At 39.2% G+C, this 22,963-nt stretch overlaps 1 protein-coding gene and 1 long non-coding RNA gene across 2 annotated transcripts; one reads left to right on the top strand and one right to left on the bottom strand.

Annotated features, from left to right (window-relative positions):
* The first annotated feature begins 1,726 nt into the window (after positions 1-1,726).
* On the top strand, positions 1,727-2,847 carry LOC130604811 (uncharacterized). Its single transcript, XR_008973536.1, has 2 exons — positions 1,727-2,345; positions 2,573-2,847. It is a non-coding gene; the product is annotated as an uncharacterized LOC130604811 (long non-coding RNA).
* Positions 2,848-8,130: 5,283 nt separating this feature from the next.
* Positions 8,131-22,797, bottom strand: EIF2S3 (eukaryotic translation initiation factor 2 subunit gamma). Its single transcript, XM_057419716.1, has 12 exons — positions 22,615-22,797; positions 20,460-20,523; positions 19,849-19,976; positions 19,607-19,728; positions 17,619-17,713; positions 16,177-16,335; positions 14,741-14,875; positions 13,749-13,843; positions 12,685-12,829; positions 12,099-12,268; positions 10,904-11,076; positions 8,131-8,651 (listed from the first exon to the last, which is right to left on the bottom strand). Exons 1-12 carry the CDS (start codon positions 22,681-22,683, stop codon positions 8,588-8,590), a joined length of 1,419 nt encoding a protein of 472 aa, XP_057275699.1. The 5' UTR covers positions 22,684-22,797; the 3' UTR covers positions 8,131-8,587.
* Between the last annotated feature and the right edge of the window lie 166 nt (positions 22,798-22,963).

Below are 22,963 nucleotides of genomic sequence, written 5' to 3'. Positions count from 1 at the left end.
AAGGCTGCTCTCTATTCATTCTCCACCAGCCTGTATTTGTGCTTGGGATTGCACTTGGCTTTGTTGAACTTCATGAGGTTGGCATTGGCCCACCTTTCAAGCCTGTCAGGGTCCCTCTGAATGCCATCCCTTCCCTTCAGCATGCAGACTGCACCACACAGCTTGGTGTCATCAGCAAACTTGGTGAGGTCATACTCAATCTCATTGTCCATGTCGCTGACAAAGATCTTAAACAGTGCTGGTCCCAATACCAACCCTTAGTTGTTGGTTCTAAGCTGTGTTACTTACTTTCCAGCAAAACTATTTCATAGGTGCATTAACTGCACTCTGGGTGAGCCTCAAACCTACTTTGAGACCCTCAGGTGAAAGATCCTACATAAAACTGAAAATTTAGTTCATCTGGCACAGAATCGAGTAATCTCTTACCTTTACATGAAAATGCATATCATACAGGGTTGGCCCAACGGGACTGAAGAATGCAGCAAAAGTAAGAAGCAGAGAACAGATTAAACTTCTAAAAAGAAAGGGTTCTCTGAAGAAGCTCCTCATCTCTCCCTATCCTCACCTGGCTTGAGGTATGGAGACTTTGCTCTACTTAAATTGATAGGCGTTTGTGATCTGCTTATACATGGAGCCACTTTTCAACAGTCCATAAGCTGCCAGATGCAGTGGTAAGTACCAAGCTCAAAATCCTTTCAGAGACAAATGTGAAGTTTTAACTGCAAAAATAAATTCCCAGTGTGAACATACAGATTGGTGGAATAAGGAACAGTGTGACATAGCAAATAATGTAAAGGAAGAATTGGACCTTGAGGGAAATGGGAGCCAATTAAGAACAGTTTCCAAAACACTTAAGAGCACAAACTCACCTTTAAGTGCATAGTGGTCCTGCTGGTGTTAACAGGGCAATTTGTGTGCCTGAAGTGTACAGGTACATGGTTGCAGGGCTGTGCGGGTGTTTGCTGGCTCAGCATGTTTAACTCGCATATTGTCAGACAGCTAGGCAAGAGGCAAGAAGCCAAAACCGTACAGAGAACACATGAATGCTTGATGTTGCTGTGGAAGGACTGTTCACTTTCTCATACCTATGTTTTGAGAGAAGTATGGCTCTGTGTTAGATTTATAAAGGATTAAGTTGTATACAATTACTGCCAAAGGAATAAATGGGAAACAGTTTAAAGAAAGAAAAATAGTTGTTCCTAAACTCTGTCAACAGCATTTGGCTGTAGCCAGGAAAAAGTACAAAAGAATGCCCAGTGCTAGTCAGTAAAAAAAAAAACAACAAAACAAAAAACTTTAAAGGCAACTTGCAAAAGCTGTGACTTAATTCTGTATGTGTAGTACTTAGGACTACATTGCAAATGAAGTATTTTGGGATCCATAATAGATTACATAGTCAAATAAATGATTAAGCAAAAACAGGAAGAAAAATCAGAGAACCTTAAGGCACACTTGCAGGAGAAAATGCTTTTCAGGTTTTCATCATAAACTATATAAATGGAAACAATTAAACATAGACTTCTGTAATGTTTGGCAGAGGAAGGGGCTTTCTAAATAACCTAAGAAATCCTGTCTAGTATGTTAGATTTCTGTACAACTGTCCGCAGAGAGGCAATAAGGAGAAATAAGAGGTGGTACCCCAATTCATTTGAATCCTAAGGATTGTGGAACTTGAGACTTAATTTGTGAATCTTATTTTTTTCAAATGTACTTTTTTAAAAAAAAAGTATACTAGGCTTTAGAAAACTGCTTGAACTGAAAAGCTGGTGGTTTATATATGCATACCATGCAATTTCTTAATGAAGCCTTCCTCCAGTAAATATCATATATATTAACATTATTCCAACTAAAATATTTCAACAGTTTTCACTCCTGCTTGATCATGGTGTTCTAGTTCCTTGTATTTTATAAAAGACACTGAAGAATATGTATTTATTTAAATATTTGAGGTAATTTCTTTGACAGGATGCCTGTTCCTTGACATCAGAATTCATTGTGATTCCATCTTGGTTGCACATTGCCTTCTTAAGAGACTTGCTTAGGTTTTTGTTTCGGTTTTAATCCTTTCAAGGTAAAGAAAAGAGGAGAACTTACGTACTTGCAGCACTTCATATATAGTTTTTGACTGTCACAGCTGGTATGTTATTCGCCACATACCGAAAACTCTGTAAAAAAGTTTATCCTCCCTAGGCTTAGTCTGGAAAGGTGCAAAACAAGCACTTCTACTATGCAAATGGGATGGACTGGAGATGTACAGGAAATCGGGTGTGCAGATATTGATGTAACCTTACAGAAACAGGAGCAGCAACACAAAGCCAGAGTACATTCATAATTTCAGCATTCTAGTAAGTGAACACCAGGTATTAAGCCAGTTGTGCCAAAATAACTAGGGCAATGGAAGAACTGATGAATGACAAGTAGCGTCCTGTGATTTCAAGAAGGTGGCAACCGAATAGATCATGCATGCACAGGCGCCATCATATGGTCAGGGGGTGTCAGGGTCTGGAAACCAGCAGTCTGTGCTATGCATCATTATTGCGGTGTTATTATTGTTGTTGTTGTTGTTGTTAAGGATGTTTGGAACTTTGTAAGTGTTGAGCCCCAGCCTTGCCGCAAGAAGTGACCCAGAACAGCAGGGACACTGCTCTGGCAGAAGCGTGGACAGAGGCCAGCATGTGAACAGGGCGGGAGCAGAAGCTTAAACCTTTCACGTCGGCAATACTAAGGCTATCACCAAGATGACTCAGCATGGAAAACCAGCAGAAATTCATTTTCTGGCAGTGAGCTAGAAGGAAGCACTTTTGAAAGTGCTACAAAACTAATGCAGTAAAAACACATTTTTAAAATTCTTTTGTGTGTACCAGAACAACATCATGTTAATGGAAAACTCATGCTTCACCCCTTCTGAAACAGGAAGTGAGATTTGGCTAGAAATGACATTTCCCAAAGGCACACCAAAGTCTCAGAAATTATTGCTGACATGGCACCATAACTTTGTACCATTGCACAAGATACCTACTTACTTGTTTTAAAGCAGTGTGACATATGACATCATCCTGCCTTCTTACATATTGAAATAAAGCAGCTTGGCACAGAACATCTCCAGGCAGCACTGTATCCTGTAACAATGCTTTAGTTTAACTTGAGCCAATACCAAGTACCATATGATAGGTAAAAACCCCTTCCCTTGGTGCCTCAACCAGGAAAACAGGGTGAGACAGAAGTAATGGAATTATGGTTGAACTAACAGAAGTGCTGATCGCCCTCATTTTTCTCCCCACTACATTTTATTTTGGCTCATTTAAAGGAGCCCCTGAGAGACACTCAGCACTCTAAAAAAATTACTATGAAAAAGTCCTGAATAGATACTTGATCCACCATTAGGTATGTGAAGTCCTACAACAACAAACGTACATTAGTATATAACCACAGGTTATTTATACAGGGTGGTTATGTAGAGCTTAAACTTCTGCTTTTATGAACTAGTCCTGCATGTTAGAGCCAAGGTGGCTAAAGCAGCAATGTCTTCTTGCCTTTATAAGTCTGATTACACATCAACTTTTCCTAAAAGCTCTTCTTTTTTAAGATGTACAATGCAACAAAATAAAACAGCATCCTACATTTTTGTGAGTCTAAGCCTACCAATCCTCTTGAGCTTTTGTATCTTTCTCAGCATTCTGTGCTGAGGTGGAAGAGAGGTGTGAGTCCTTGCTGCGAGTGAGTTATGTGACCCTTGATACCTGGAATAGGGTGTTTCTGTTCTCCTAAGAAATGGTTTGTTCCATTAATAAAAGGGTTTCACACTCATCTGGGTGGAAAGCAGAAACATTTAGTGAACACCCCACGAGAGTATTTTCAATGGAAGAACTGCTTTTGGACATCTCTAGCCACGAAGTCTGCGATACACAGCGTAGCGCTGGAGAGATGCTGTAGGGCGGGGTTACATGTGGACCTCTGAAGGCAACCACTCCTTCCTCCCAGTTTCTATTCAGTTTTAAACTTGAGTTCTGTCAGAAACAATGGGAAGCTAGCATCCACTTTACTTGAGAATACCCTAGTTTCCATGCCTAAAATCAAGCAATGCAACAGCCACCCCACAGGCACTTACAAAAAGCTGGAGTGAAGAACTACTTGCAGTGTTCACCTTAAAAGCACCAACTTGGAATCTAATTTCTTACACATAGACTAGAGAACTAACCAGAAATGTAACTGTGGGTGGTTTGCAGGGCAGTACAGTATTTGTGACACAGAATCACAGAATAATTAGGGTTGGAAAGGACATGGATAAACATAATAGAAAACTCAGCTTCTCAAGTAGCTTGTTTGAGCTAAGCAGCAAGAACTCCCTGGAATGACAATCAGCCAGTCTCTCTTCCTAGTTTTAATACAGAACTAGTCACAGGTTGATAAAACCAACCAAAACTTGTCTAGCACAGTTAATATACACTGGTCTGCTAGGTTTGTTAGATATCAGAAATCTGTATTTACTGAGGCAATAAACTTCCCTCCTCATGGGGAAGAGGTACCCCTATACTAGCACCCTCCTAAAACCAAGTTCTGACAGATTATTGGAAGAGATTCACTCACCCAAATGAAGGTATTGGTGCCACCCTGTCATGGTTTAAACCCTAGCCAGACAGCTTGTTCACTCACTCCCAGTGAGTGGCGCCAGGCTGGAAGCAATCGTGTCCCGTTTCCCCCCCCCCCCCCCCCCAAGGCTCTCCCCTTCTCCACTCCCGGAGGGATGCAGAAGAGGATTGAAAGAGTGCAACTCCCACAGGTTGAGACAAGAACAGTCCAGCAACCAATGTACAACACAAATCACCACCGCTACCACCACCGACAACAATGATAAAAGAACAAGGGAAGAGAGTACAATACCACCCGCCGAGAAAACGAGTCCGACCCAGAAGCCTATGTCCTTCTGGGTAACTCTCAAGTTACATCCTGGGCATGATGTGTTGTGGTATGGAACACCTCTTTGGCTAGCTTGGGTCAGGTGTCCTGTCTCTGCTTCCTCCTGGCTTCCCCTCCTCCCTGGCAGAGCATGAGGCTCACAAAGTCCTTGGCCAAACCAAAACATCCTTGTTATCAGCTCTGTGCCCAAGCCGAAAGTCAAAACAGCACTGCACTAGCTATCAAGGAGAAAAATGACTGCTACTGCTGAACCCAGGACACACCCCCAGTGTCCTGCTCCATCCAACTACTGCTCCATCCAGCTACTGCTCCAGAATGTGGCAAGTGCAACAGCTGACAATTACACACGTGCGCCCTGGTGAGCCAAGTCATTTGAAATGCAACTGCGTACCTATGTTCAGGTAGCTAAATCTCACCTGTGAAGGGCTGAAAAATAAAATCATCACTCTGAAGCAAATCCTCAGCAAAGGGAGAGAGCTCACAAGACATCTTGGTATTTTTCAAGAAAGCCAAGTGATTTTGAACTCCCTTTTACATGGCACCTCATTTCAGTGAATGTGGCACGGGTGGATACAGACACACAGCACATATTTACACTTTTACTGTTCATACTTGGCTCTCTGATGCTGCAGAGTGATGTGCTTTATGTATTCACTGAAGTGTCAACACATTCCCATTATACTTTATTCATGCCAGCAGAGTCAGACCTTTCCAGTTAGAGGAAATGTAACATTTTGGTGGCAAAAAAGAACTTTGCACTTCATCTGCCCCCCACTTCTTTACCCCAGTGTGATAGGATACATAGCACACTGCGTGTCATATGGACACCACAGCTGACGCCTCAGACATGCTCCTAACCCCCCTTCTTTTCTTGGGAAGGATCAGGAACAGACTTTGGGCCAGACACACTTCAGTTAACAACCATCCCACTCTCAGGCAACTATTCTGCACAACACAGCATATATGCACAAATAACAAATGCAAGTCTACTATTGGAAGGAGAGAACAGCTGAGAATGTAAGAAACTGCCTTGGGAGAGGGCCCTACACTGGAAAAGCTGCTGTGAAAGCAGGTTGATGCAATAATGGGCCAGAGACAAAATTCACTACCTTGTCACTTTGTTGACTTTATTCTCTCTCTAGTACTTGCACAGACCATCAGGAAACCAAAATATTACTTAATATTTAGGAGGGAACAAGACATTTTCAACAGACATTAAGTTGCTGGAGCAGGTCCAGAGAAGGGCAACAAAGCTGGTGAAGCATCTAGAAAACAAGTCTTATGAGGAAGTTGACGGAACTGGGGCTGTTTAGTCTGGAGAAGAGAAGGTTCAAGGGGAGTATCACTCTCTACAACTGCTTTAAAGGAGGATGGAGAGAGAAGGTGTCTAATTTCTTCTCCCAGGTAACAAGATAGGAAAAGAGGTAACAGCCTCAAGCTGCACTAGGAAAAGCTTAGATATTAAGAAAAATTTCCTTCAACCGAAAGGGTGGTCAGGCATTGGAACAGACTGTGCAGGGAAACGGTGGGATCACCACCCCTGGAAGTGTTCAAAAACGGTGTAGATGAGGCCCTCTGACATGGTTTAGTGGTGGACTTGGCATCCTGGGGTAATGGTTGGACTTGATAATTTGAAAGTCTTTTCCAACCTAGCTGATTCTATGATTCCATAAAGCATGTCTTAATATTACTGATAACATGTACCTAATAAACCTGGTATCAAATACAGCAGTATCAAATCACATTTTAGACCTAAATTAAGTAATGACCTATGGCTATTTAGCTGGAAGAATGAAGGCTGGCTACTAATCCTAGCACTAAGATAATAATACTAGTACTTTGCATTTATTACCTCCCCAAGTGAAGGAGTACATGAAGTGTTTTGAATAGACTATGGCACTTCTATTTTTTAAATTGCAGATCAAGAGATCAAGGCCCAATCTCCGGATTATCTGGATGCCTAAAAATACCCGTTGGTGCTTAACCAGTTTCTCCAAAGCAGTTCAGCATTTCTGTACACTAGCCAAACACATTCAATACATTTAAGAATTCTTCGGACTAAACTTCAGCATGGTGGTGTAGTATCATCCTAGCACTCTGCAGTTAGGTGTGCTCATCCTCATGCTCCCAAACATAAGTTGGTATCCAAGTTCCTAGAATTCGGAGTCACAGAAATGAGTTTCCAAACCATGGAAGATGCAGTCTCTGAAACAGACACATTTATGACTGTTCTGGTCGAGCACTAGGAGAATTCGGAAGAACTATAGCTAACTCACTTTTAAAAAGGAGAAGCACTACACAAAAATTAATGTGTTTACTTTCAGCACCATGTGAAGTAGAAGTACTTTACAAATGGAGACACTGAATACAGGAATGTAGGTGGAATAAGAGAACACAAAATATAATGCAAAATCAGGAACAAAAGTCAAGCTGCTTCATCAAAGTACTTTTTGATGAAACAGTATTTACCGTTAGAGTGCCCTTGATGATATTAAATACGTCTAAAACCAGGCTTTGAGAATAAACACTGTACTTTGTATAAATATATAGAAAAGAACATGACTTGTTAAATAGCCTAGTATATAAAATACCTAGAACTATGTGTATTAGTACAAATGAAGAAGTTTAAATTTTAATGGATGAAAGTACTGGCACCCTACAGTACATTCATTACGTTTTCTCCTCAGGAGTGTGATTCATGCTAGCTAAGCAAAGTAGCTTTACACCTTTTCCTCATCTCATTCTGAATTCCACGCCTTTCCCTCCCGCAAATCATTCCCTTCTACACCTTTTCCACATATGTTATAGCTCAAGATCACAGCTAATACTTGCTCAGTATAACTTTGAAATAATCTGTTTACTCCCACTGTATAAAGAGCTCCCAGGTCACCCACACAAAGTTTCACAATGACAAACAGCCATATTTCAAATTAACCACATTTTTTTCATAAATCCCTTTTAAGATAAGGTCAAAACCAGTACTGCCAGTTCAGATCCAATTTACGTGTTGTTTTTCCTCAGGGGTTTATCCAAAACTCCTTGTAATATTGGAAGTGACAAAGTCAGTCAACATTGCCACCCTAAGTGGCATTCTAGCTTACCCAAAGTGTAAGCTAGAATCCTAAAGTCAGAACGATAAAAACTAAGGAAATTCTTGCTGTAAACAGTTGTCTAAGCAAAACAAGATGTGCAAAAAGGGTACTAGTCTTCAAGAAGTGTTTGGGTTTCTGCTTTTAATGCTTGCACTGGTTGAACAATCACTGCAATCTTTTGTTACTCAGAAAAATTGTATTAATGAAAATAAGCAATATTTTATTTCAATACCAGATTTATGGTTTGTGTGTTACACTGGGGTTGGCTTGACTGATATTAATCAGGTATGTCTGAAACACAAAATAACATAAATTAGACATTCCATGAGACATGTACAATTATTTTCTATGAAGATGTGGATAGTTAAACCCACTTCTACGCCAATTCTTTTACACTTTTTAATGGTGATAGTGACTAGTATTTTAGTAAGAGGGTAAAATTCAATAAAATTTATAAGGACAGCCATACAACTCAAAGATGACATTTGCACAGCTTCCGATTCCACTGTGAAAATATACCCCCTCCAAAATAGAAATAGGCACTTCATCTTTAAAAATGAAGCACACTCTTTTGTTCTTCAGTCATCATCAACAGTTGGCTTGATTGTCACTCCTCTTCTGATTTGACCCCAACCAATTAAACTGCAAAAAGAAAACCAGTTTATATTACTTTCAATAGTACTCAGAAATATCCTGAATAAATCAACATCCTTCTGTCATTCTTATCCCTTTAGTTCTCACAATTTGATTTTTTCCACTTGTCTCCCACTCAAAACATCCTACAAGACTTAAAACTGGTAACTGGAAATACAGCATAAAAAAGGATGAGGGACAGAGAACATTTGCATGTTTGTAACCAGCTAAGGATGTACCTTTGAACAATAAACTAAAAATCTGACAGTGTTGTAACATGATGTACTGGTGGACTGCAAATCTGTTCATAGCTTCATCTCTTTTTACCTTTACCTGAAGTGCTACATTAATGTTTTCAAACAGAAATGAAAACATTAAAATTCAGATAAGGTGACAGCAAAATTACAGAGCTGTAACTCTCAATGAACTTGTAACCTATAAAGGTTAACTCTTGGGTAAGATCTACTATTTACAGTCATTAAAATTAAGGGCCCTTTTATAGACAGCCGTTACCTTAGAAAAATATGTCTTTTTAAATAAATTATGTCCATTTCCACAGCCAGCAGGCAGCCCATGTTATTGACACAATTGTCTGTAAAACATTTCCAGTTTCTGGCAAGGAGATATGCAGAAACCACATATGCATCTCCATTGAATTTGATAAACAGCAGAGCTGCTCTCTGGACACCAGAAAAGGAAATGAAGTGTATTAGCCCAACACTACCCATTTTTAGGACCATATCCATAGGTTATAACTAGCCCACCTCTGAATTTACCGTTCCTTGGAATCACTAGTGTATCCTGTTTGCTTGGCCACTTGTTGTTTAATCTCTGTCCCTTTATATATATTTATTCTCTAATTTGTACCTAATTTTCATCTGTTGCTTTCACACTATCTTCCATCTTTTCAGTACTCCACTGCCTCAGGCTAAACAGTATCAACTGTACATTATCTTTATTTCAATTGTATTTTATTATGCTGATCTTCCAAGTTTGCCTCCTTTCCCCATTTCTCAACCTTCAGTCTCCTTATGTTGTCTCTGTCCTTTTAATACAGCATAGAAGGCAACTTTTTAGTAACATAGTCTTTATAACAGGCTGCCACTACTTGTCCAACCCATAATCCAGAGACAAGTGAGTTTTTTGGCAAAATCTGGTCATGATTTTCAAGTGGAAAGTAATCTTCAGAAAAAATAAAGCCCATAATCAGATTTCCAAAGACTACCAGTCTCTAGCTTAAAAAACAAAAAAGCAAGCAAAGCATAATTTCCAATATAAAATCACTTCTCCTTTTCCTTCTATTTTCCCTGACTTAATTCGGGTCCTGTCTATGTTTCTTTTCTCTTCTCCTGTTCAAGGCATGTTATCTTTTTCCTTGGTTTTGTCACGGAATAATCTCTTCTCTAATTTGCCAGCTAGCTCTGACAGCAAGCACTAAATTCCCATCTGTACCTTCTTGTTGATCTGAAAAAGAAATCTGCATCTCAGATATTTAAAGCTTGGTTTTTTTTATACAGTGCACACGTATTGTAAAAATGGCTATGTTCCCTTATACTATACAGGAGCTGTGCAGTGTCAACAAATCTAAATACCAGTATGTTCTTATGATACTCATGTGGTCTGATGGAACACTTAACAGGTACAGTATGCATAATCATCTAAAAAGAAGTATGGGCCTAAGATTAGAATGAATCATGAACCAATTCTGCCCATCATTTTCAGCCTCTAGATGCTTCTGTGCAGTCATTCTGTATTTGTAATGAGAATGGGCCAATCCAGTTGATACTTCTTTTTTTTCCTCTCTGCTCATAGTACATAAGATATTTAAACCTTATAATGTCCCCCCTCTGTTCCCCTGCTACTACTGCAAGATTGTGCTAGAAGTCACATACAGCTTCACAGGTAGAACACCATTGACTTAGGTGTATATAAAGACAGGCTTTGGCTTACCATTACTAGAATTTCCAAACCGCTGGACCAAGATTGCCTACTGTTAGCTCAATTTAAAGCTTGGGCAACAAACCACAAACCTCAGCTGTTTCCTCAGCTGTAGGTATTTACCCAATTAATAATGCTGCTTTAAAAAAGGAGGCTAATAATGCTATTAAGCATTCCACAATAATGGCATCCATATCTTAGGAGAATCCAGAGGAATTTTTGAAACAGACATACACTTACCTATTCTAGAAGAAATCAGATCCAAGTATTTTTTTGTTAACAATAATACAACCAGGTGCTCTACCTATTTAGCACCAACTTACCGCCAGTGTTTCTCAACTCTTCGACTCAGGGCGATTTTTTCTCCCACTTCTGTGCATACTGGGTTAGTTAGCATAATCTTCCCCAAATCAGCCTTTACTGCACTAACTCTCCCTCCAGTAGACAAGGATCCTATGTTTACCATTAAAACTTCATTCCTCGATAATTTTTGCACCTGAAGGCAGATATACAAAACTCTGAAACATAAGCTTTAGTATTAAAAAAAAAAAATACCACGGACAATATTGAGTATCTTCTCTTACCTACTTGCCACAGGAAAAAAAACCAAACATACAGCTGAGAAATGTAACAACCGTAAATACACACACACACACACAAGCCATGCAGAGTCAGTAGATAAAGCTTACACATGAAAGCATAAATATGTAAATACACTGTGTATGTAGTACTACGAGTCCTTGGTATGATACACTTTCTTGGGATTTCTGTACATTTTCTATAAAACATCCCGATGATTGCACATACTACACCAAAGTGGAAACAGTCTCAGATATGGCTACAAATTGGAACACGATACCATTCCTTTAAATTATGTGGATATTCTTATTTCCCTTATGCCTACTTCCATCAAAATGATTTCTCAAAAAAGAATTAATTTCACAGGATAAAGGGAGTGCTGAAGCACTTACTGTTGCATGAAATGCTGCATTAAACTGTTTTAATGAAACATTAGAATCTAATTCTAGATTTTAATGCTAACAAGGAAAACTACGGTATTTTAGTTTAATTTGTGTAAAATGGACCATGGAAAAACAAGACTCTGCCATACATCGAGTTCAGCTTCTTTTCAACAACAGCATTTCAAAAATACTTAGCTTTAAAACGTTCTTAACAGAGAGAATCTACAAAAAGCATGTAACCAGAAGTAGATCCATACCTATATAAAACAATTGCACAAATAGGCTGACAACAAAGAAAAACAATTATAGGTATGTTTCAAAGTACACCTAACTTCAGGACATAAACACTTTTTGCTACTTTAAAATACTCTGATACGAATTCCTACTCCTGTGAAAAACATTCTTCTGTAATACTAACTAAGCAGGTGAGTTTAGTGACAAACATAAAAAGGAGACAAAATTACTGCATAAGACCAAAACAATGTATATACTAATAAAACTTAGAAGAGAAAGCATGAAAAAAAAAAAAAACAAACCCAGAAAAAGGGGTACAGACCTTTGCAGCTTTCTTGTCTCCTTCAGTGCGCACACCTAATAGTCGTCTCAGCAAGAAATAGGAAATCTCTAGCTCTGTAAATATTTCTGGCAGCGCTCCAACAGCACCAAGGACCTGACCTACCATTCGGTCAGCCCGACACAGTGTTGGATCAATCTTAGTTCCAACACCTACAATACAACAAAGGAGGTCACAAGGAGTAACTGAAAGGCAGTTGTCACATGGACTTAGAGAACATGTGAAAATGACAAACAGAATGTATTGGGAATTCCCTACTACTTGGGACAGCACTTTCAGAATGCCAGCCAGACTATAAGCTCTGTCTAAACAGATGAAGAAATATTCTACTGCTAAAGCTGCTATGATTAGCATTGTGAGTTAATCTGTGCTGGCCAGTGACATTCAGGAAATTTATTAAATATCTGATTTTCACACTCATGTTGTCTCTCCCTCTATACATATGAATTATTTGAAATTCTTCATAGCCTTTTTGTTTACTACGCTGGGATTTATTGTTAAATGAAACCAAATGTTTTCACTTCATAAGCATGAAGAAATAAAACTTTTCACAAAAGAATATTCTCACCTATAAGACCTCCTGGAGCAGCATATTGTAGATCATTGTGTTCAGCAAAGAGTGACACGATTTTGGAAAAGATTGGCTTGCACATGAGTTTTCCTTCACTGTCCTTAGACACAATACCAGGCCGGACCTCAATTTCCTGGCCCACCTCATTAGGAAAGTGAAAAAGTGATTAACTAGTGGTTTCATAGGAACATAAAGCTAACTATTAGTCACAGAAAAGACCCACTTATCCCAAGATCTACTATTTATACAAGTCCTTGGTTCTGGGCTACTGCAGAACTCCTAAGACTTCTGTTGCGCTGCTTACTGCAAACTGAACAATACTGAAAGCTCTGTATCTCACAGCCAATGTAACAATCAATTTTCTTTTCAATATAATTTGTAAAACTCCTTGAACAAAGGATCTTTATCAGCAATAATGCTGACATCATAATTTTAGATTTTTTTCTTTTAAATAACATGTCATTTAGAAATGTTATAGCATTGAGAAAAAATAAGTTAATTTGATTGGTGTAATTGATCAGCATTGATAAACCACAGGACAAAGAAAATACAAGTTGCATAAATGTTCCAAGATGTGGTTTGCTTTCCAGTCTAGCAAAGCGACTTTTAAAGCTTCCATCTATTGACAGTATCCCACAAGCAAAGTAAAAATTTCAAAATATACAGAATACTTAAATGATGAAGTGGGACCTGCGGGAACCCATACATGCTTCCAAGGTTCTTTTAAAGTTCTTTTGCTATCCCTTTCCCCCTATAATTCAGCAAGTAAAAGTGGTAGGACAGAAAAAACAAATAAAAAAGGCACTCTCAATTTTTGTAAGCAATGAAATCAGTATCATGATTAGCAAAAGACTGCAGTAACAAAATATATTTGAAAAATAAAAAGCAGTGTAAAACAGGAAAGTAAAAATGAGGCACAGACAGAAAGGGTAAGTGCCATCTGACTGTACTTTTTTTTTTTATTAAATAAAATCATTTGTATAGATTCGGTTTGTATTAAGCACGGAAAGCATCTACTCGTTATCAATACACATCCCCAGACACAAAAGGGAAAAGGTTACCTTTAGAACACCCTTTAGAATACTGCCACCAGCTACACCTCCCTTAAGGTCATCAACTTCACAGCCAGGCTTGTTGACATCAAAAGACCTAATTACTGAAAAACACAGACCAAGTTTATACTTGAGATCAGGTTCTTAAAGAATGAGTGTCTTTAGCAACTTTGCTTCCCTATTCTAATGAAGGTATCCACATATTTATAAATATTACAAAAATGTAATTCAGGAAGAACACTAAAATACAATGAATATTTTACTCCAATTTTTAAGTAGATAGTTGACTTCTCAAAAAAAGCTGCCCATGTACATAAATATTTAAAATAATTGTTTCTGCATAGTAGAAGTTAAAGATCTGAAAAAGACAGCAGTGATAAAGAATATTACAAAACCTCTTCAATATTGACAATGTTAAATGTGAATATTGTAACCTTGTTTCAATGTGGTTGATTTTTCTGCATTTTTAACATGATTTTTAGGTCTCACATGTTTCATGTGGGGAAAAAAAAAGGCACACAAATTGCTTTATCGTAGTGGAACTAAATTTCATATATGCTGGACAAGAACAAAGACTGACAATTCTGAGACAGGAGATTAACACAGAAATAATAACCAGGCTACCAGTAAGTTTTCCATGGAAATAATTTAATTTTCAAATTCAACATTTTTTCAGTACTTTGTTAAATCAAATTTAAGTTCATAGCAATTTAAGGGAATGTTTTAAGACATAGAAATTTCTCATCCTTACTGCATTTTAGTGCTGTCATACACAGAAAATACAGAAAACCTAGCAGTTACCTCAAATAGATTGAGCTATAGCAGTTGACTATGAACAAACAATACAGCTCTAGGAAAATACGCAAGTTTTAAAATAAGAGCACACTAAACACTCCTTTTAAATCTACCTCTTTTTAGTGCATTCAGCTCATCCTATTTTAAGTGTACATACCTGTAGGAAATGGTTAGCCACAAAAGCCCAGACCTAAACATCTACGTACCAATAAGCCTCGGTTCAGATGTGAAGTCTCGCAGTGGGACTGGGATTTTTTTCACTATATACTCGCAAACTACCTCAATGTTGTATTTCAGCTGTGCTGAGATTGGAATTATTGGAGCTCCTTCTGCAACTGTACCTGAATCAAAATAAAATTCAACATCAAGCCTTAACATAGTGTTTACAGTAACATGACCAAGTGTTCTGTCATTGATAAAAATACTAATGAATTTCAATGCACATTTTTATGTGTGTTTCCCAAAGCAGTAAGTATCAGAGCATTTACATTTCCCTCCAACATTTTAGTTCAAACCAGCCAGATGTACTTTTGGGGGCATTCTGAAACAACCCTTATGTTGCCTTTGGGTAACTATACTGAAGAATTTTACAGCTGCTCTCTAAACATTACGCAAGGTAATCTTCTGCTCCTAGAGAGAATTCACTTCCTACATTGTGATCAGAAATATTCTTAAGATAACTTCCTCAGAGAAATCAGGTATCTTGCTATTTCATACAGCAGTATTAATTTTACAGATTTTATTCTGACAAATTACTTATCAATTTAATGATATATGTTTTCTAAGTTTTGCGATACAAATACAGATTTTAGAAAAATTGTAATTTTGTGGAAGGATGCATTTAGTTAGTTATCGAAGCTTGTTAAATATTATTAGTTTTAATTCTTTTTTTTTTTTTGTGGTAACTCAAATTCTCAAACTCCAAACGTACCCATTAAGCCACCCTGACATAGCTGTTACGAACAGCTTACGCATGGCAACAATTCTGAACTACAAATAACAAACAAACAAACAAAAAAAACTTCACAAGACCCACTGGTGACTTCTGATGCTGACAATCTAGCTCTGCAGCTTCTCACATAACTCAGCTGAAGCAGATAAGTAGGGAAAACAGTGGAAGCTTCTCTGAAACATGACACTCAGAGCACTAAAGCTGAGCAGAACACGGAACTTTACAGGGTAGGATAACACTGCATGTGCTGGACTTACAGAAAGAAAGACCAATCTTTTGTGATTAGATAAAAGAACACATTTATACCTACAAGGTGCCCTAACGAGTGCTGCTTCACTCTTTCTTGTACTGCAGTAAAATCACAGTACAACCTCTACCAAAGAAACAGGCCAAGAAGAAGCAATACCAAGAAACCACTGCAGATTCAGTATAAGCTACTAGATAAGAGCTACTGCTGTTAGTTTTACATAAAGAGCTCTGACCAACAGCCTTAACACTACTATATGTAAGCAGTCTGAAAGAGGTAAGAAGCATAACTCCAGTGGTCTATTTTCAGATTAACAGACTATGTACACTATCATTATCTAAGGAACAGAACCTCTTCTGCAAACATATAGAAAAGTACTATGTCCATGTCCCAACACCGAAGAATTTCCACCACTAACTATATTTCTGCTGTTGAAAACTTACCTTGTACAAATGCAAGAATCTGTTCATACTGTTCTTTAGCCTGGCTCTCCTTCACCAAATCAATCTTATTCTGTAGAATCAAAATGTGTTTCAATTTCATGATTTCTATAGCAGCTAGATGTTCTGAGGTCTGGGGTTGAGGGCATGACTCATTACCAGCTGAAAGAAAAGTGATTGCAATATAGAAACTACAAAGATAGACAAAATTCCCACAGTTAAGACATTACTTTCCATTGTATTTTTATAAAAGATGACTCTCTTACTCACCTCTCAGTAAGCTACACGTGAAGCACTCAAGTTAATAAGCACCTGCTCTTCCCCAGAACTGATGGCTATAACATCCACACAATATATGACAGAAGAGAGGTTGCCTGAGCGATTCCCTCATTCTACTTGTTCCCAGGGGAAACACACATCTAAAATTTCCAAAGATACTGACAGGCTTGTGTCTATTTGACTTATTTCACCCTTTAGGTCTTCAGACATCTTGGTACTGATTGTGGGATAATGGACAGTTTATCTTTTCTTAAAATTCTATGGTATTTTCTTATCACTAAGGCCATAAAAATGCCAAGATCCCCAAACTCTGTAACACACGATAAATATAGAGTATGTGAATAGGGTAGCTGTCAGCATGGTTTGGATTTCACCCACCCAAGAAGCCAGCTTTGGCCTGATGTGCCATTATGGTGGTTAATCTCACTTGAAGATTGGTCTAGCACACTTTCTAGATCAAAACAGGCAGAAGGAATGACAGCTCATCACCTGCCTTAGACTATTTAAACTATAATATCTGAAGCTGGTTTTCTTCTTTGTTGACATGTCCTATCCAGGTAAGATAATTACCATTTATCACTGCAGAGTACTAATACATATGTTCTATTATAGAACACTTGTACATCTACAGAACACTACGTTCCACAGACATACAAAAATCAGTTTTACACAATTCCTTTTGGTTGCAAATCAGAACAGAAAATGTCTGATCCAAGGTAAATCTCCTATGCTTCAATTTTGTCTGTATTCATCTGGGTTTACTGTCTGTATGGATGGTCACAGACTTTCCTGAATGACAAAGGCTACATACATATTTAAAACAAAGTGAACCTTCAGAGAAACTCAAAATGCACCTATAGCTAATCTATTTCAGTAAAATAATATAAATTTTACAGCACTATACAACTACAATGTTTCCTCTTATCTATCTAATCTTCCATCAGCTTGGCCAGCTACCACACAAATGAGTATGTACAGCAATGTTTTTTTAAACCCCAGTTTGTTAGGGTTCATTTTCATCATAGCATCACTTTATTTTCTTAAGCATATCTCAAAGCATTCACTTGTTTTAACTGCTCACCCACCCCACTGTATTTTAAAAACCATATACTGTTGCATCATGATATTAAAAAAATAGAGCTCTGCTTTTGTGTAGCAATCATTACCTATCAACAGTAAAGCTGCATCCATTACTGCTGCACCGTTCAACATAGTAGCCATCAAAATATCATGGCCAGGACAATCCACAAAAGAGACATGCCTGTTGCAGAAGGAGGTTAAAAAGAAATCCAAAAGACAATTATCAACAATTTATACAGCTGATTTATGTAAGCAGCTAGGCAGACACAAAAGTGAAAAGCATTTTTAAAATAGGTAAGTAAACATTTCAAAACACGCTGAGAAGCAATATCTTGACAGTATTTTCATAAACATTCAAAAAGAATACAAAGATTATTGAATGGCTACTGAATATTTTTTCTAAGATTTGACATACATCCATATTAGATACTGCTTTAATATCTCACAAATTTACTTGTTAATTAGACTAGATTTAAATGCACCAGAAAAAAAAAAACAAACCCAACCAACCAAACCTAAAAAAAACCAAACACACCACACAGGATTTTTCTTATCTTTTAAAAAAGGACAACTCCCATTCTCCTATTTTAGAAAATTATGAGTCTTTAATTACAGTTGTAATTACACTTCAAAGACTTATCTACAGAAACAATGTTACATCTTTTAGTATAATCTGTATGATTTTATTGTGCAGACCATAATAGTCAATTAGCTACATCCTCGTGTCCTGGTTTCAGCTGGGATAGAATTACCCTTCTTCCTATTAAGTGGTGCAGTGCTGTGTTTTGGCTTTAGTCTAAGAACAACGCTGATAACACACAAATGTTCTAGTTGTTGCTCAGTAGTGCTTACCCCGATCAAGGCCTTTTCAGTCTCTCATGCTCTGCCAGTGAAGAGGGACACAGGAAGCCGGGAGGAAGCAGAGACAGAACACCTGCCACAAACTACCCAAAAGGGTATTCCATACCACAGCACGTCATGCCCAATACATAAACTAGGGGCAGTTATCCAGACAGAGCAGATTGCTGCTTGGATCGGGTTGGGTATTGGTGGATGGTGAGCAATTGTATTGGGCATCACTTGGGTTTGATGGGGTTTTGGGTTTGAGGGGTTTTTTGTTTTTTTTTGGGGTTTTCTGCTTTGTATTCTCTTTCTCCTCCTGTTATTTCCTTTTTCATCATAATTAGTAGTAGTAGTAACATATTGTACTTTTTATTTTTAAACTCTTCTTATCCCAGCCAACAGGTTTCGGTTTTTTTTTCCAGCTGTCCTCCCTGCCCCACTGGGTGGTGGGGGCGGGGTGAGGGGTTGAGCAAGCAGCTGTGTGGTACTTATTTGCCAGCTGGGGTTAAATCACAACATCTTGCTTGAACCTATTCAGTGAAGAATCCTTGTTTTCTGGTAGCATGCCACCAAAAAGCAAGTTACTAATTTGCTGCTTCTACTATAAGCAAATAAATTCAAAGCTTTTAGCAAACAATTTAAAAATGGCTGGATGACTGTCACTCTGCAACAGAAGTCATTATTAGAACAAGTGCTCTACTGGGAATCTCAGGAAAGGAAGGAAATACTTGATTACGGCAGCATGTGTATTTTATACGTAAGTATAGGAACCTTGTTATACAACAGTCTTCGTGGCTACTCTCATTTGAGCAAGCACTGTAAAGACCCATGTAACAGCTGCTGTGGTTATTATGTTTGCATAGTGACCATGATATGCATTATTAGAAAGGAACTAAATAGAGGCCTGATCTCACATTAGGCATCAAGATTTCATATACTCATTAAGAACTTTGATAACCTTTCTGCTTCTAGGAAGAAAAAGTTAAATTATCTTCAGTATCCTGCAGATACCTGAGGACAGAAGACACAGCTGTGCTCTACTGTGGACTATGCATTGCAACTAATAAAAACAACAGCAATTCAGGTGATACCTTAGATGAGGGGTGCCCAGCATCTAAAAACATGTGGTCTCGCATACCAACTCATTCAGCTTTCAGTGCAATCCTGCCTATTTTCAGTTAACGCAAAAGGCGGTAAACACAATTTATACCATATGTTTTACAGCAGTTACCTGACTAGTTTAAAGTTCCCTTTGGTGCCAGGAATATCTGTAGGGAACTCATCTGGGGTGCTGCTTCCACAGGATCGGTAACACTCTGGCCGGGAACAGCTTGGGTCATCCAGCTTGTAAATCTGTAAGCAATTGTTAAAAATTGAGAAAAAGTTTATTCATCAAGTTTTAGCTATCTGTAAGCTTACAGCCATCTTGAAATATATTAGCAATATATTTGCTAGATTTTAGCAATGACTCACCTTTGCATTAGCATATCCCAGCTTGATCGTGATATTTCTTTCCAATTCATTTTTAAATCTGACAGTATGAACTCCAGATATAGCTTTGACTACTGTTGACTTCCCATGGGCTACATGACCAATTGTACCTATGTAGTAAAAGCAAATGTCTGTCAACAAACCGTCATTTACTTTTGAGTACTGTTCCACTACTATCAACACATAATTACCCCAAACTCTCTGTAGCCAGAGCTCCCACCAGAAGCATGCATGGGTTTCGTAATAAATTTTGTTTAAAGAAACAAAGCCCTCAGCGGACAGGTCTTTGCATTTTCATGAAACTCATTTTAGTGCTTAATTTTAAGGTAAAATAAAACTTTGCTTTAGCAACTATTCCCCACTTCATTCAACATGATTCTTAGAGTAAAATTGGTGCTTTTCAAGTTAAAAGGGTTTGAACAAGTCTCTTCCTACACCATGGTAAAATTTATAACGAACCCACTATATTTATATTAGTCTGATTCAATAAGAATTTCTTAAAAATGTTCTCACATAGATACCATATGCTACTGCATTAGCACCAGAAAGAATCACATTAACGCAACCCTCTTGTTTTAGAAGTTTGCTTTTACCTATATTAATTGTTGCTTGCCTGCTGATGACTTCTGGTGAAAGAGGTGTCAACTTGGTAACATCCTGTGTGAGGGAGATTTTAGAATTTATTCATCTTGTATCTAAAGGTTTAGAAAGTACTCTATGTATTTTATTAACAATTATCCAGTAGTTCTATTCAGCAAAATACAACCAGGCTCATTAAAATAATTCTATATATGCGTTTCAGTCTGTTAAGAATGTGAAATAGGAACAAAAGATGAACAAAGCGCTGACTGCAAACCAGTACGGGTTACAAATCATAACACTGACTTTAAGTTGGTATAGGCTGCAAGGTGTAGAAGATGGAAGTAAATAAGCTCTAACACCAAGAAAAGCCACCCCAAAAGTTCTGCTGTCCTCAATAGCCTGTTGCTGCAAGGTATAGGCTGCAAGGTGTAGAAGATGGAAGTAAATAAGAAGCTCTAACACTAAGAAAAGACACCCCAAAAGTTCTGCTGTCCTCAATAGCCTGTTGCATGAACCTACTGGTAGCACCTTGGAAATCAAACACAAACACATTCCGTACAGTTAAAAAGACAACTCTAAAAAAGTTAGTTTAGGGCTACTTTCTAGACTCTTTGTCCAAGCATTCAAATGTTGAAATCCCCTTAAATGTTCCTCTGTACTATTTTGGAGCTCTTTGCAGTTAATTTCTATCCTGCACTGAATTCATATGAATGAGCTACTCAGTTCAAGCAAAGATTCACAATGCCAAGAGTCCTCAGTGCTGGACAGGATAGAAGTATTTGCAAGCATACAAATAACCCCACAGAGAATAATTTACATTAATTCATGTATTATCTACAATGTTATATGCAGGTCCTGTGCGTAGCAATCAAACACATCTGGGTGAAAATGTAAGCTCATTCAGTCTATTCTCAATTGTTACATGAATACACCGTTCACATTCCAGACAAAAGATCTGTCCATCTAACACAGTCAATTAAATTTGTATGTCTTGTATATTTAACTTGAATGACTACCCACGTTGAAACCGGTGCTGGGAACATGACCTGCAGATGGCACCATCCAGCAGGCTGACAAGCATGTAAGCATGATGCAAAATCCTGTCATCAAGAAAATTGTTCCTGGTGCACATAATTATGCACGCATGCAGTTTTCTCCTCACGAGAGATGCAAGGCTAAGTTCAGCTATAAGCTCCAGTCTACTGTACAAATTCAAAGGCCAAATGTAAAAACACAGAGTAGGCCATAAAGGTAATTCCTACTGACCTCCCAACTAGGCCTGTGTTCTTTCTTACTGTCAAATGCCATGATCAACAATGAAAAGAAGAAACATTCTGAAATTACTAACGTGCTTCACTAACGATTATCAACATGCTTAGCTGTAACACAAAAAGAATTCTTCTGCTCAAACACCAAGATTATCAAACAGTATTACCATAAAGACAAATAAGCTTTTCTAACTTGCTGAACACCAGGGAGGCAGCAATAAGATTTTCGACTGGTTTTGTCTGCGTACATGTGTAATAAGAGAGACAGTCCAGGCAAGACCACCACAGCAAAAGACCTCTGCAAGCGATTTTCTTGACAGTCACGATAATTTTCTTGGTAGATCAACCAAGACAAGGCTAGCAACCAATCCATCTAGCCCACTGAGGAAACAGAACTCCAGTTTATGGTTCTGCTTCGGGGAGGGAAGAGCCTCTAACACTCCGCAGCACAGCCACACTCGCAAAGAGGAAACTGCACGTCTCCACTGCTGTGCCACTAAAGGCTCACTCGCAAGACCGGCACGTCAACCCGCCGAGCCTGGGGCTCACCTCACCAGCAAGCGATCGCCTTTTTCTGCCAACACAAACCCGCTGCGACCAGCCAAACCTGCTGCCAGCGCCGCCACTATGCCCAATGCCTACCCTCACCTACCCGTTCCTTCAGCCCCGCCGTACTACCACTCGCCTTCCCTGTCCCGAAGCCCGCCGCTCTCCGCTCCCCTTCAGCCCTCACCGGTCCCAGCGGGGCCCGGTGGGAGGCACGGACCCCGCCGCGTCCCAGCGCCCGCACGCCCAAAGCGGTCCGCCCTGCCGCCAAGGCCCCACCAACCGCATCCACCGCTCCCGGGAGCCCGCAGTCCCTTCCCGGTCCCCCGAGCGCCCCGCGGCTGAGTCTCACCAACGTGGCGAGGTCCTGCCGGCTGAGATGCGGCTGCCCCAAAGTCACTCCCGCCTCGTCCCCCGCCATCTTGGCACAAAGAGGAAGCTAGGCGGTCTGCGCGGCCGCCTGACCCCCGGCTCCGCGTGGCCCCGCCGGCGGCGGCGCTCAACCCGGTAGTCGCCGACCAGGGTAGGCAGACGCCCAGCTCCGGGACCGGCCACGCCGAGCGGCGTGGGGCAACCACCAGCCCCACCGCGGAGCTGCAGCGACTCAGGCGCGCCTCGGGGCAGCCCCGCGAAAGGACCCCCTTCTCACTCGCGCCGGGTGATGCAACCAGGCCTGCCACAGGTGCTGCTCCGCGTGCGCC

Source organism: Pezoporus wallicus, unplaced genomic scaffold (assembly GCF_028554395.1).
Source record: "Pezoporus wallicus isolate ANWC-B61680 ecotype Strahan unplaced genomic scaffold, APGP_CSIRO_Pwel_v1 contig_5767, whole genome shotgun sequence".
NCBI lineage: Eukaryota > Metazoa > Chordata > Aves > Psittaciformes > Psittacidae > Pezoporus > Pezoporus wallicus.
Note: the sequence above shows the minus strand (reverse complement) of the source record. Positions and strands in the feature narration are given on the sequence as shown.

Coding starts and splice junctions, on each gene's coding strand:
- EIF2S3 (XM_057419716.1), bottom strand. CDS start 22,683: ATGGCGGGGGACGAGGCGGGAGTGACTTTGGGGCAGCCGCATCTCAGC. Junction 14,876..16,176: donor GATTCTTGCATTTGTACAAG/GTAAGTTTTCAA, acceptor ATTTTGATTCAG/GTACAGTTGCAGAAGGAGCT. Junction 11,077..12,098: donor GAGACAAGAAAGCTGCAAAG/GTCTGTACCCCT, acceptor ATCTGCCTTCAG/GTGCAAAAATTATCGAGGAA.